Source organism: Echiichthys vipera (assembly GCF_963691815.1).
Source record: "Echiichthys vipera genome assembly, chromosome: 2".
NCBI lineage: Eukaryota > Metazoa > Chordata > Actinopteri > Perciformes > Trachinidae > Echiichthys > Echiichthys vipera.
Genome location: NC_139827.1, coordinates 16299447 through 16313140, shown reverse-complemented (window position 1 = coordinate 16313140; position 13694 = coordinate 16299447). Strand labels below are relative to the sequence as shown.

The 13694-nt window shown below is 42.9% G+C and overlaps 1 protein-coding gene across 8 annotated transcripts in view; it reads right to left on the bottom strand.

Moving 5' to 3' along the window:
• The window catches only part of nfixa (nuclear factor I/Xa), a 116408-nt gene that overhangs the window by 25078 nt on the left and 77636 nt on the right, over positions 1 to 13694 (bottom strand). For all 8 annotated transcript variants that reach the window (XM_083938377.1, XM_083938374.1, XM_083938380.1 and 5 more), the window contains one exon: positions 298 to 360. In XM_083938377.1, the coding sequence (XP_083794503.1) occupies positions 298 to 360 (63 nt within the window). The remainder of the gene's footprint in view (positions 1 to 297; positions 361 to 13694) is intronic.

The following is a 13694-nucleotide window of genomic DNA, read 5'->3' as shown; positions in this document are numbered from 1 at the left end:
TAACACCACATCAGAAATTCATGGAAGTGTGTTAAAAAAGAGAGGAAAGAAAGAAATTGGAAGAAACCCTGAAAATCCCATCCCTTTGAAAGGGCGACCATCTGCAACTATGTTTGAGGATCAACATCTTTGTGAGTGTGTTTGCTAATTGGATCCATAATTGGAATATGTTAAAACTGATAAGCATGATGGAATCAATTCTAGTATGTTGATTTGACAGTGTTTGGACATGGATCTGTGTGTGTGTGTGTTTGTGGGTGTGTGTGTGTGTGTGTGTGTGTGTGTGTGTGTACCTACCATTGGGCGGTGGTTTGATGTCTGTGTCCCCCTGTTGGCTGGAGCTGTCTGATTGTCCGGATTCTGCACAGAAACAGGGACAGGGAGGGGAGAGAAAGAAAAATAGTTAGAATCTGGTTTGTAGAAAAAAAACCTGATGAAAAACATACTGGTTAGTGTACAATGTCTCGGTGAATCATAATCATATGTATATGCTGCCAAGGCTGTGAGATTTGAGGTGTGAGAGGGAATATGAGGGACTTGCAGTATGTGCCGGGGCATAGTATACATCTTGTCAGTGTATATGTGTGTGTGTGAATTCACACATTTTTGTGTAACAGTCTTGAATCTAAGAATGTTCGCTCCTGTCCCTCCTGACTTAAGGTGCAATGATTTACAGTGTGCCGTTATGCCATTTAGTATCTAACCACGCAATCATATCCCTAGCTATAATCCTATTTAATACCTTCTTGCTGGTAGGGATTTAGTCTGCGTAAACAGAGCACCTTGCACACACACACACACACACACACACAACCCTCTCTCTCAAGCTGTTACTTTAATTTTTGTTTCATACTTTAATACTCTTGTATTGCAATCCTTGCATGGATGCGCACCCAAGCACACACACGCAAGCAAGCACGCACGCACGCACGCACGCACGCACGCACGCACGCACGCACGCACTCACGCACGCACGCACACACACACACACACACACACACACACACACACAGGAACACATAAACACAGACCCTGTAAAAAGGCTGATCATGCCTGTCTTGCTGAGTATGTTAAAGTTGATGCAAAAAACATATCCTCTTGGGATCAAATGATAGCAGATCAACACAAAAACATGCTCACATTATGCATCTGCACAAACACACACCTGTTATGACTGGTCTACAAAAGCACTCACATGTGCAGACACAAACATGCCAAGTCTTGGCAAAAGAAGAGCAACAATTAGAACTGGATGAGCCGCCGGCTGAAATAGGAGGGTGCAAAATGAAGTTTTGTAACAGTAGTAGTGAGAAGTTTGTCTGAAGACAGTGCATTCTTGTCCAGGCTTTGAAAAAAAAAGCTACATGTGCGTATGCATGTTTGTTTATGAATATAAAACAAAAACTGGGCAGTATTTCGTTCATCTACAGTTGTGACTACGTTTCCGAGTTGGAGAATAAGACTGAGCTCCATTTCCAGGACCGACGTGGTGTGAGGGCCTAATGATATTGACCATTCAGGCCTTGCTAGGTTGTAGCTAGCTAGCAAGCTAGCTAAAGGAGGTGTTTATCTGCAGGCTGTAGGTGATAACAGAGCACACAGACTCCTGCCAGCAGCACTTGCCTTGCAGCCACACTAAGCCACAGATTACTGAGCAGAAACAATAACAGACCTGTCTCGCTGCCTACGAAGCACTGCTTATCCACAGAGAGAGCGGCGAGACAGACAAGAGTGAGAATGAAAGAAAGAAAGAAAGAACACAGAAATGAAAGAGAGCTTTTTCCCCTCTCTTCTCATGCAGAATCTCTCACTCTCCTCTGTCTCTCACTGGCTGGGTGTAATCCTGGCAGCCATCTTAGAGCTTGGCAGCCATCTTAGTATTGGCGGTAGCGCCACATTCCAGCTAACTGACGGCACTCACTCCAAACATACGAAGCCGCGCACACACCCAGACACTTTCAAACACACACACGCATACGTGGACAAACATTGAGGTACACACTCAGAGTAAACATATATGATGGCCAATGAAAGCTGTTGAGAAACACAACCTGACTTCACTGGACTTTTTGCCGTCATGTAGTATTTCACCACAGGGCTCTACAATATTGTAAACACTCTATTTCTCACACCATACACGCACAGGGTAGATACACAGCCACCTTACTGTATACAGTATGCTGGAGGGATATCTGATATCTGCACAGATTGCAGGGTATGCTTTGCTGCCATAAACCCTTCATAGACTTCAAAGGAACATACTATAACAGATGGAAGTTCAAGGTACGAATATCACAAAAGGGTAAAGAAGTCCCCAAACTTACTTTAAACGTCACAAAGTCTGTCTCTATTAAGTTTTTATTACTTTATTATTATATTGACATTTACTAGCTATTACTTACTACTGTCCCTTTCACATCTTATGATACACATAAACCATACTCGAGACCACCTTTTCAACAGTTTCTTGATCTGTGCCCGGGTACATTACACAGCGTTCACACTAGGGCTGCGCAATTATGGCTAAAATAATAATCATGATTATCTTGATAAACGTTGAGATCACAATTATTCATTGATGTCAGGGGACGAAATATTTGTATTGCACTTTCACATTTTAATTAACAGAACACTGCTTTTACTTCCATGTTGTGCTACATTCCTGCTATTGTACAACTATTTGCGTCAAAATAAGATTGGCCCTTAATCAGGGGTTATCTCATAGAAGGAAAATATAATTAAAATTATACCGAATAGGGACTTGATTTTCATTTTCCCCGTCTTTTCTCTGTGTATACTACTCTTCTACTCTGGACTGTTGCGGCTGCAAGTTTTTCACAGGCATGCAGGCTCCTCAAAAATTAAGATGTGAAATTCTGGCCTTTTCACATTGGTGGGTTGACACCATGGAGAACCATGTAAATGACACCATAAAACTGCTATCTTACTGATAACTCTAGTTGGAGACTTTTCTTTCTCCTACTTTGGAATCATGTACTGTATTAGCTTACTGAGTAACAGAGAACAATAGTTTTTTAATATGGATGTATCACATTTTGGAAAAACCCTGCACTTGGAAACCCTGCCCTTACGCTTTCTTAAATGGCATATTGTTGGCCTGTCATGACCCCAACATGTTCTGCTGTTGCAGAGGTGCGAAAGACCGAGGAGGGAAAATTAGGCTCATAGTAGATACAGTAAGAGTCAGGCAAATATGTGCAGACGCAGTGACACTGATAGCTGTCCTCATCATCACCCTGAGGCCTCAGTCGGTAATCGGCCAAACCACATGAGCTCTCAATGAATATAACACAGAAGGATGCGTGTTGTTGGTTAACAGCAGAAACCATGACTCCTATTTTTTGTTTCTTAAGCTTTCTGAAATCAGGCTCCTTAGCCGGCACTCAATGGAGCACTACATCATTCATTCGAAATCAGTGCCACTATTGAGTCCAATAGTGCATCATATAGCCGTGTAGAGAAGTGAGGAGGACAGGGGCAGAGGGAGCTACGACAGAGGAGGTCTGGTTGCTGGTTATCACCATTTTGCCAGCTGCAGCCTACAACAGCAGCCTCAACCCCCTCACCCTCCCCTCCTCCCCAGCCTCCTAACCACACATCCAGCCCCTTATCTTCCTACCACAGCCCCCCAAAGCCCTCCCTACAGCAAGCCCAATCATAGTCCTGCAGTCACCCCCCCCCCCCGACGCCTCTCCACCTCCAGCAACCCTATCTCTAACCTCAAACCTTTGAGCCTACCCTGCAGCCCCCTCACACCAGTGAATTTCAAAATTAACTATAATAATAGATAAAAACAGAGTACACAGTTTGACCTGATAATGTACACATATAAACAAGAAGCATGTATAGGACTGTGCTTAATTTTCAAAAACCAACTATGAGTTTGCCATCTACTGTTTCACCTGTTTTTTTTTCCACACAATCCCAGTCCAACTTGACACTGGATTGGCGAGACTGACTCTACATGGTTCAGTACATAAGTCAATGTTGATGTAACGATTAGGACAATGTGGTGCCAGAGTCATGAGCAGAAACTAGGCGTCCCCTCCAACTTGGTTAAAAATATTATTCAAGTCAGTATTTAAGTTTTAAACACAACAAATATTCATTAACTTAATAATTTTGCTTTGTGCTCAATTTCTCAATTTCTTTTTTATGCTCACTTGATTTCACCAATGGGAAAAATAGCATAAAACATCTTACAAGTGAGAGAGAATTCTGAGGTCGAAAGTAAGATGCACATTTTCAACAACTGATCAAGAGAGAAAATTTGAAAAGTCATGCTTTTGCACAACTAAATCGTGTTTCTGTATTGTAGAGCCAAAGTAAATGAGTGGCTGGGGAAGCGAGATGGTAAAAAGATCCAGTTTCAGTAAGATGAAGGGATTGGGATATTATTGGGAGAAGTTGGCAGACCAAGCCTGTGCTGATGTTGGACTTAAAGTTGACATGTAGCAGGAAATATGACTAAATATTTGCTAACACATTAGCCCCTTAGCACATGGTAAGCTGATATGTCGAGGCTCGCTGTGGTACATTTGTGTTGGAGCCTAACTGTAATGGTTCTTTCTGGCGGCAGCTTCGTGACGGCTCCTGCCATTGGTTGCTGATCACAGAATGTCCTTGCAGGCTCCAGCGCAAATCTCACAACCCTCACCACAATCAACATAAACCCAGTCATCACGGTCTTGACTTACAGTGCTGTACCCCCCACTGTGGTTGCTCTCTCCCTCTCGCACTCTCTTACCATTTCTCTTACATTTCTCTAACATCCGGCAAATATTTCTGTGGCTTGCATCTGCATCAATTCAATCTGTACTGCATTCTCCTCATCATCATTTTTTTGTTTTAATGTGACTTTCTCATCTGGTCTTCTATAAGCACCTCCATCCCTGTCCTCGACCAACACAACTAATCATTCTCAAGCCCCACCACATCTTCTATTCATTCTCTTCACTTCTCTACTCTATCTCACTGATCTCAGGGTCAGAGAAAAACAAACTGATCCGAAACCCTGTCCATCAAACCACCCATCCATCCAAGGAAGCAACCAAACCACCCACATCCATCCACCAGTGGTGGATTAGGTCTTTGCTTAGTGACCTGTTAGACTGTGCAGTTGACCGACTGGTGATAGGGTCACATAGAGTTTCCAGTCTGTCACTCCTCGTGGCGAGAAGACAGCCAGCGGACCAGAGCAAAGCAGTGAATTAAGCTCAGCTGAAAAAAAGACCAGATTAAAACACATTCAAACATGCTCTAATAGCACCGTACAGTAACAGAAAAAACTGAAAACATTTGCATTTCCCCAAATGTGGAAATGTACGAGCTCTTGATTACAAACATGGGATAAAACCAAAGCAAAAGTCAAGGTTAAAAATTAAAAGTGGGATTTGCAGTGGCACACCACAGTTTGACAGAAACATAAACAGTGGCGGTCATTTGTGAGTCTGTGCAGTACAAGCACGCACACTCCTAACATCAACATACAAACCAACAAGTGAGCGGTACTCTGTAGCCACATCAAACCAGCTTGTGTGCATCCATATCTGCATGCATGTATGTGTGTAACTACATATACTGTATGTGCACAGACTGTTGGTTCACAGAGATTTCCCTCCTTGTTGGAACAAATGTCAACTCGACCCCCCCCCCCCCCCCCCTCTCCTCCTCCCCAAAACACAGGATAACGCGGTACAACCTCCCAATTGGGTTTCGCTTAAGAGGTTTATCGGTATGTTGCTAAACATTCTGACCTTTTTTTAATCCTTAATGCGCTTAAAATGTTCCAAACCCTCCTAATCCCCCTGGCTATCCCACACAGATGTTCACTCAGCTCTTTTATTGGACATTATTTATTTATTTTATATATATATATATATATATATATATATATATATATATATATAAATATATATTTATTTTTGTTTTTTATCCCATTTTATTCTTTAATTATTTAAGTCTGTGTCATATGAGGGTATATTTCTGTTTCAGTGTTAAGAAGTCTTTATCATTGCTACAGTTTAGCGTGTGTGTGTGTGTGTGTGCGTGTTTGTGTGTGTGTGTGTGTGTGTGTGTGTGTGTGTGTGTGCGTGTGTGTGTGTGTGTGTGTGTGTGTGTGTGTGTGTGTGTGTGTGTGTGTGTGTGTGTGTGTGTGTAGTAATGCTTTTGTTCTTTAAGTGTTAATCAGATCCCCTGCGGTGAACCAGAAGTGTGAATATGACCTTTTCAAGTGTTTACTCGAAATTTTATAAGTAACTTAGTAGTGAAACTTGAAATCTTAGAGTCATACCGTAAGAGAATAAAAAATGTCAGCTGAAACAAAAAAATTCTATGGTGAAATTAGTTATTACCCGGGTGTAGGAAACACTGTTTGCATAGTAACTATGCATGCATGTACAAGTCTGTTTATGCACAAACGTTTCTATGGATGTATGGATGAACAAATGAATGTATGTAAGTATGCATGTGTGTGTGTGTATGTTTGTGTTTGTGTCCCTGTGCCACTGTGCCAGGCAGGCAGGCTGTGTGGCGAGGTGGCAGAGTAGGGCTCTGCATGTGTGTGTTTGTATGTGTGTGTGGAGCAGGTGTGCCTGGCCGCCCTGCGCAGCTTGCTGCCCATCTGTGCTCCCGTCTGTGTGCCGCCTGCGCCCACACTCTGCCAACAGCACCACACCACAGCAAGAAGACCCAGGAGAGAGGGATGCTGAGAGACGAGGGGAGGGATGGAAAGAAACCGAGCGATGGATGGGAGGAGGAGAGGGGTGAGGGGACGGATGGAGGGAGGAGCAGAGAAAGGAGGGAGAGGGGATTACATGGCTGGGAGCATGGAGGGATAGGATAGGAAAGGGGGGCATAAAAGAAAGTGGGAGAGGGAAATGGAGGGGGTTATGTGTCCAGAGAGTGTGCTTGGATTCGCAGGGAATGGGTGGAGTGGGTGATAGTGAGAGGGTGGGGTGATGAGTGGAGTTTTTTTTTGGTGGGTACGGGCTGGCTGGATGCCCATGCGTACCCCCTCCTTCTTTATCCCCTTCACTCCTTCCCATTGTTCCTCCCTCTCTGCATTCATCCTCTTATCCTCACCCCACCATCACCTCTTGGCTCCATCAGTGCAGATTACTGTGGACCTAGTGTCCCTGTTCAGTATTCTGTCATGCTTCTCCATCACTGGGTTGGGACCCTTCAGTGGGTTATATGGGCCTCCTAAAAAATGGGTCCCTAACTGTTTCTCGAGACATGTTCTATCTAAAGATGTTGGCTTTGTAAAGTCACCAGGGTATTCCCAAGCTGCTACAATATAAGCTAGACCAATTATTAGGTTGTACGCCCAGAGGTAGAATCCCCCAAACAGGGTAGATTATATTAAATTAGCCTACCCAATGGCCTATAAAAATCAATTTTAGGAAATTCCAATAGCAAGAACTTGAAACTCCAAGGTATACCAATTACACCACTTTTAAGTCCTTCATTACTCTTTGTAGTAAAAATGGCAAATAAAAGCATTTCAGAATTTTGTTAAAAGGGTTAAAGGTAAATGGATATATTCTGCATAACAAGGGTGAACTCATTCACTTATGACATTTAAAGTAAGCCAAATGCTTACTCAGACGGATGTAAACTTACTCCCCACGAGGGTTATAAACTCAAGTAGAGGATGTGTGAATCTACTTTTATGTGTGTACGAATCAGGCCTGATTTCACAAGTTTGTGTAAAACTCTTGCTGCATGCTGGATTTGTCACTGGGTTCTTCTAACGTATGCCACATTTCCACTGCATGGAAAGTGGAGTTGGCTCTACTCAACTCAACTTGCTTTTTTTTTTGGTTTTCCGTTACCAAAAGTTGTTGATAGTACCCGATTTTTTGGTACCGCCTCAGTCCAAACAAGCTGAGCCAAAACTTGAAGGTGGAGTTAAAACACTGCAAACCACCAATCAATCAGAGAGAACTGTCACTAGCAAGACACATCCTGAACACATTTTTTTAAAATAGCCAAGTTACCATCAATAGCGATGGAATTTTTTTTATTTGCTCGCCCCAGATCTTTCAGAAAATGGCAGCCCGCAAAACTAAACCGTACACTACACCCTATAATTAACATTAACAGACATTGTTACAGATGAAAGCAGCAGCAAGTGTCAAGTTTAAAATGATGTACCAGCTGTTTCAGGTCGTGTGGCTATGGATCAACAGAGAATACTACACTACCTACAATGAAGGGATACTTCCCGCAGTGCAAAACAAAATAGCGAAAAGCACCTGGTACCAAAACTCAGTTTAGTTGAATCCAATCAAACCGAATCGAACCCATGCAGTGTAAATGAGGCATTAGGGTGTCTGCCCCAATGACAACAACATTGGTAAAGGTTTGATAGTCAACTCCCACCATTAGATTAATTTCATTTTATTCTCTGATCCCAAAAGCCAGTTTACCAAGGCTTAACATATTGTTTTCAGTCATGTTACCCTCCTCTACCATTTTACTGGATTGAACTGAAAATGAGTCATGAGTATCTACACATGTGCCATGGTTTGTTTCCTTAAATCAGAGCATGTGAAACAATGCATTAACATTGCCATTATTTAGTAGCTTGTCATTTTTTTCAAGGTTTTAAGCCTCCAAAGACAGACGGTAAAATAAAAGCAAACCTGGAATTTATTCAGAAGCTCTGTACAAAACAAAACGAGAGTCTGTGTTATATTCTGTATGTTGTAATTTCCTCTCTGTAACTCAAAACACTTAGGCAGTAGTAGTGTTTATTAGACAGGCAATCCTGTCAGCATCCCATTTGATTACTGTGATCATTGCTATGCAATGCAGTATCACTGGCGTCAAACTGAACTCTGATTCATAATTAATACGGATAGTTGAGTCCAAATGGGATTCTGTGCTTTGGAGTCATGCTGACAAGACTTGCTTTTCGACAGCCACTCAAAGTCCTGAAGGACCGCTAGGGCTCTAGGAGCAAAAATCCTACTTAAACAGACACAAGACGACACAGACACACACACACACACACACACACCTATACAAATGTACTCCTCCAGCTGACACGTGTCAGGGAGAGAAAGTACACAAGGCTCTGATATGAAGTGCCTGAATTAGTTGATTTAATTTGAATATATAAATCTCTTTAACGTTTACATAATTCGCTTAAAAAGTAAAGATTACATGTATTCATGTCAAAGTATTAAAAAGAATGTAAGGAAAATGTGCAATGCAATGTACCTACAGTATGCTGCATAAATGTGTTCAGCATGTGTATAAATTTGTCTTTACTGTATACAAATAAGAACATTTTGCATTTATGTACGTCTAAGCTGCTTCATTAGCAGAGGCTCCAGCCTACTGCATGCATGTGTGTGTGTGTGAGGCTGGGGGCCCCCAGCACGGTTCACGACCCAGCCTAACAGAGTGTGAACGTCCCCCCGCTGAGCTGATACTGATATAACTGTCCTGTAAGTGGTGTTGACACCAGCATTATTACCCTGTCAACCTCCATCTCCACTCAGCTTAAAGGCGTCGACTGGCTTGGGGGCCCGAGTGTGTTAAGGACCAGTGTCTCTGCATAGCTCTGCTCCAGCCCAAATAAATACAGCTGCACAAAGGCCGGAAAGGGAAAGAGAAGGGGAACACTGAGAAGGGAGAATGAAGGCGGAAGAAGGGGGGTGCCGTACACTTACTCTCGCCACTACCTACGAGGCTCTCACAAGATACAAACATCAGAGAGAGACACGCTGAATGGGTGGCTGCAGTAGGAGGTTATCACCACCAGGTGGCATTTTCCTGGCACATAGAGAGCATGGTGAAATGCAAATAAAGCAACAAGGCCTTGGGCCAGGCTTCTCAGCTAGCTCAGACTTCACTCTCTAGACTGTAGAGAGAAGCAGGCCAGAAACAGACAGAAAGGGAGACAAAGAGATGAAAAAGGAGAGAGATGTGATGTGAATAAAATCAAAGTGAAAAATATGGAGCCGTGAATGTTATTGAGATGTGAGTTGGAGCTTATTCCTTCTGCATTTTGCCCTTTGATAGCAAGAGCCAACACACACAGCGCCCACTAATGTGTTCAAATAAAGTGTTTAAATCAAATTGCGTCACACTTTCCAGCACCAGGAGCGGAGTGTTGTTAGACAAAGAGATAGCAGCTAGAGAGGGGCAAACCTAGCAGAAAGTGCAGAGACAGAAAGTTATGTGTGCTGGGGGAGTGTAGATTTGCAAGAGAAGGGGGTACAGTCAGAAAATGAAAACAAAAACATATAGCACTGTGACAGAATGCATATTTGCGTAGAATAGAGCAGCAATAAAATTATGAGAAAACTTTGCAGAGAAAAATCAGGGAGAATAAAGAGAAAATTACAAGGGGGACTGGGAGAATGTATGGGGGTCAGCAGAGTAAGCCATGAACATGGTTTACTTTGGGTTAAGAGAATTGGAGAAAAGTAAACCAACACACTTTAGAGCAGCTGGGTGCAGCTTTGCGAAAAGAAAGCTGGAAATGTTGCAGAGAAAGTAAAGTGTAGAGCTGAAAATATAGATCTAGGGAGCAAGGGAAGGCCTGTGTTGAGACTTGGATTTTTCCTCTCTCGGTCCCTCTTCCTGCTGGCCCAGATACACACTGTGGGTCTTTGTGCTGAGGCTGTTACACACACTTCCTGTCTGGCCAGCAGAGGGGTGCTTTAAGGTAAGCCTCTGCCATGTTCTAGAACTGGAACTGTCTTTCTCTCTATTTCTCTCTCTTCCTGTATCATACTTCATATTTTTATTATCCTTATTCTTCGATTTGTTAACAACACGTCATTCTTTTTTCTTTTTTTAAATGAATGATGCGTTGACCACCGGCTTTCTGCCAACATCCTTCCCTATTTAACATTATATTTGTCGTGAGGGTCATTTTTTTACATGCCTCCCGCACGGGTTCTCGTTTCCCCACTTTTATCGCCCAAACTCTTTGCATTTCTTTGCAACACGCATAAAAGAAAGTGAATTACACTAATAGAAGGCTGATGCACTTGCACAGCCAAGGACATGTTGATAAGAGCGAGAAAACATCCTCAACACAGACGCACATGCACACACACCCACAAAATGATACTGTGCAAGGTTGCCAACTCTTCCAAAAGCACCTCTGAGATAACCGTGATAACAAACATTGTTCCTGCAGCCAAGTCTTTTCTCCCGAGGAACACTTCAATGAAAATTCAGAGCAAATGTGCCACTTTATGAACATAACAATACGTCAATAAGTCAGCTGGGTGAATATGCTGCACTGGAAAGCAAGAGACCCAATTACAGAGGATCTCTTAAGTTCTTTGCTCATGAGAAATACAGTGATGAAAGTAAAGAGAGAATGCATCTATTTGAATGCATTTTAAAATAATGATTGTTCTGTTGGGAATGCATAAAAGTCATAATCTTAATTATTTTCTGTTGGAAAAAACTTTTTAATATAATAAGAATTAAGTCATACATTTAAAAAACTAAGACAGTGTAATTTCAATAAAGTATAAACGGTAAGACATGCTGTTATATACAGTAGGTGTTGGACACAGTTACTCCCTTCTGGGTTGTACACATACAATGCAGCACTCAGTGGGCTGGACACTGACACAATATGTGTCTCACTGGGAAGTACGAACAATCAATGTGACTCAATTCTGTCAATCTGTGCCAAGAGGACAGAGGGAGGGTGGGAGGCAGAAAGTAAGAGGGCTGTGGGAGGACTCGAAAGAAAAGGAGAAGCAGGGATGCTAGCAAGAGAGGAGGAAAGTAGCTGTTGGCAGAAGAGGAGTAGAGCTAAAAAAGTGAAGGCTGTGCATATTATACTGTATATCTATATGGATGAAAACTCCAGGAGAGCAAACATGATCAAAGAGGTCACGTTGACAACACACACACACACACACAAACACACACAAACACACACACACACACACACACACACACACACACTCAAAGCCACAGAGGAGCGGAAGGACATGGAGCTTGTGCTGCCAAGCGGTGGTCACCTTTGACCCTTTGGCACTGTAGCTGGAGATGATGCCAGCCAGACAGCTCAACTCAGGAAGTAGAGCAAACAGTGTGTTTGAGTGTGTGTGTGTGTGTGTGTGTGTGTGTGTGTGTGTGTGTGTGTGTGTGTGTGTGTGTGTGTGTGTGTGTGTGTGTGTGTGTGTGTGTGTGTGTGTGTGTGTGTGTGTGTGTGCGTGTGTGTGTGTTCACAGGGGTGTGGGCACACACTGGCCAATCACAGCCATGAAGTCAGATCGTATGATCCAATGAAAGCAAAGTTTGACAAGGTTGACAAGGGTTGATGTTCGCACATTTTGTGCCATGTCAATATGCATTTGTGGTTGCATGCATTTGTATCAGTGTGTTGGTGTGTATGCTGGTATCTCTGAGTGTTACTACGTAGACTAAGGATTAAAGACCACATAGGATGAATGTGGGAGGGAGGCGGAAGAGAGGAAACTAGGGAGAGGAGGAGAGGAATTGGCAGGGAAATGGCAGAGGGGACAGTGAACTTGTGCCCTTGAGTGCCAGGTCTCAGGAGCCAAACTGCCATCGTATCAAGTCTGGCTCATGGTGCACACATTTCAACCACACAACATTTTTGCTAGAGATGAATGAGTGCTCAAAAAGACATGACATGTCGCTTGGTACTGTTTACACAATTTCACACACACACACACACACACACACACACACACACACACACACACACACACACACACACACACACACACACACACACACACACACACACACACACACACACACACACACACACACACACACACACACACACACACACTCTTGAGGACCTTTGTCCATTGTACTGGTGAGGGCAGATGGAGAGACTGGTGAGGAGCAAAGGGTGAGGTCATGTGAGGGAGCTAGAGCCAGCCGCGACGGCCAGCCCGAAGTCAACCCAGTAGTCAGTATTACCAATGAATGACCCTGTAAGGATTGCTCATGTCTGTTTGGATGCTTTATGTAGCTGAGGGTCACATGCACAGATAAAAAAGGTGATTGTAATGTGTGCATGGATGTAGACAATATTAATGAAACATGGTATTGGTGTCCGTACATGAACAGCTAGCTGGATTTTTCCTCAGCAAAACATTCAACCAGGAAATTCCTCCCAACTGCATCATCCGAAAACAGGTGAGCCCATAAATACTACTTAAAAAACTATAAAAACATTTACAGACAAAATCACTCAAAGGAATGTGAGAGTGTGTATGACATTAATTGTACACTTAATTTTAAAGCATTTTAAATGCTCTTACAAGCATGTATGAACATCAACATCAACTAATGTACAAACATCACACTCACACACATGTATACCGACACAGGCTGAGTAGTAATAGAGTATAAGAGAGGATTACTGCTTGAGGAGGGGACAGATGGTCAGAGAAATCTAACATACACAAGAAAACATCACTCTACAGGAAAGAGTAAAGAACAATGCACAGACAACGTAAACAGGATAATCCAACAAATGGTGATAGTGGTAGCCCTCACAGCAAGGATGGCTCTGAACAGCTTGGGGCCCAGACACAAAAAGTGATGGTACCAACACAGACAAGTAGATAAACCAATCAGGATGTAGATGTAGAGTAATGCAGACCACCATCTGTCTGGTGGTATAGGCCCTCGCTAGGGAGCCG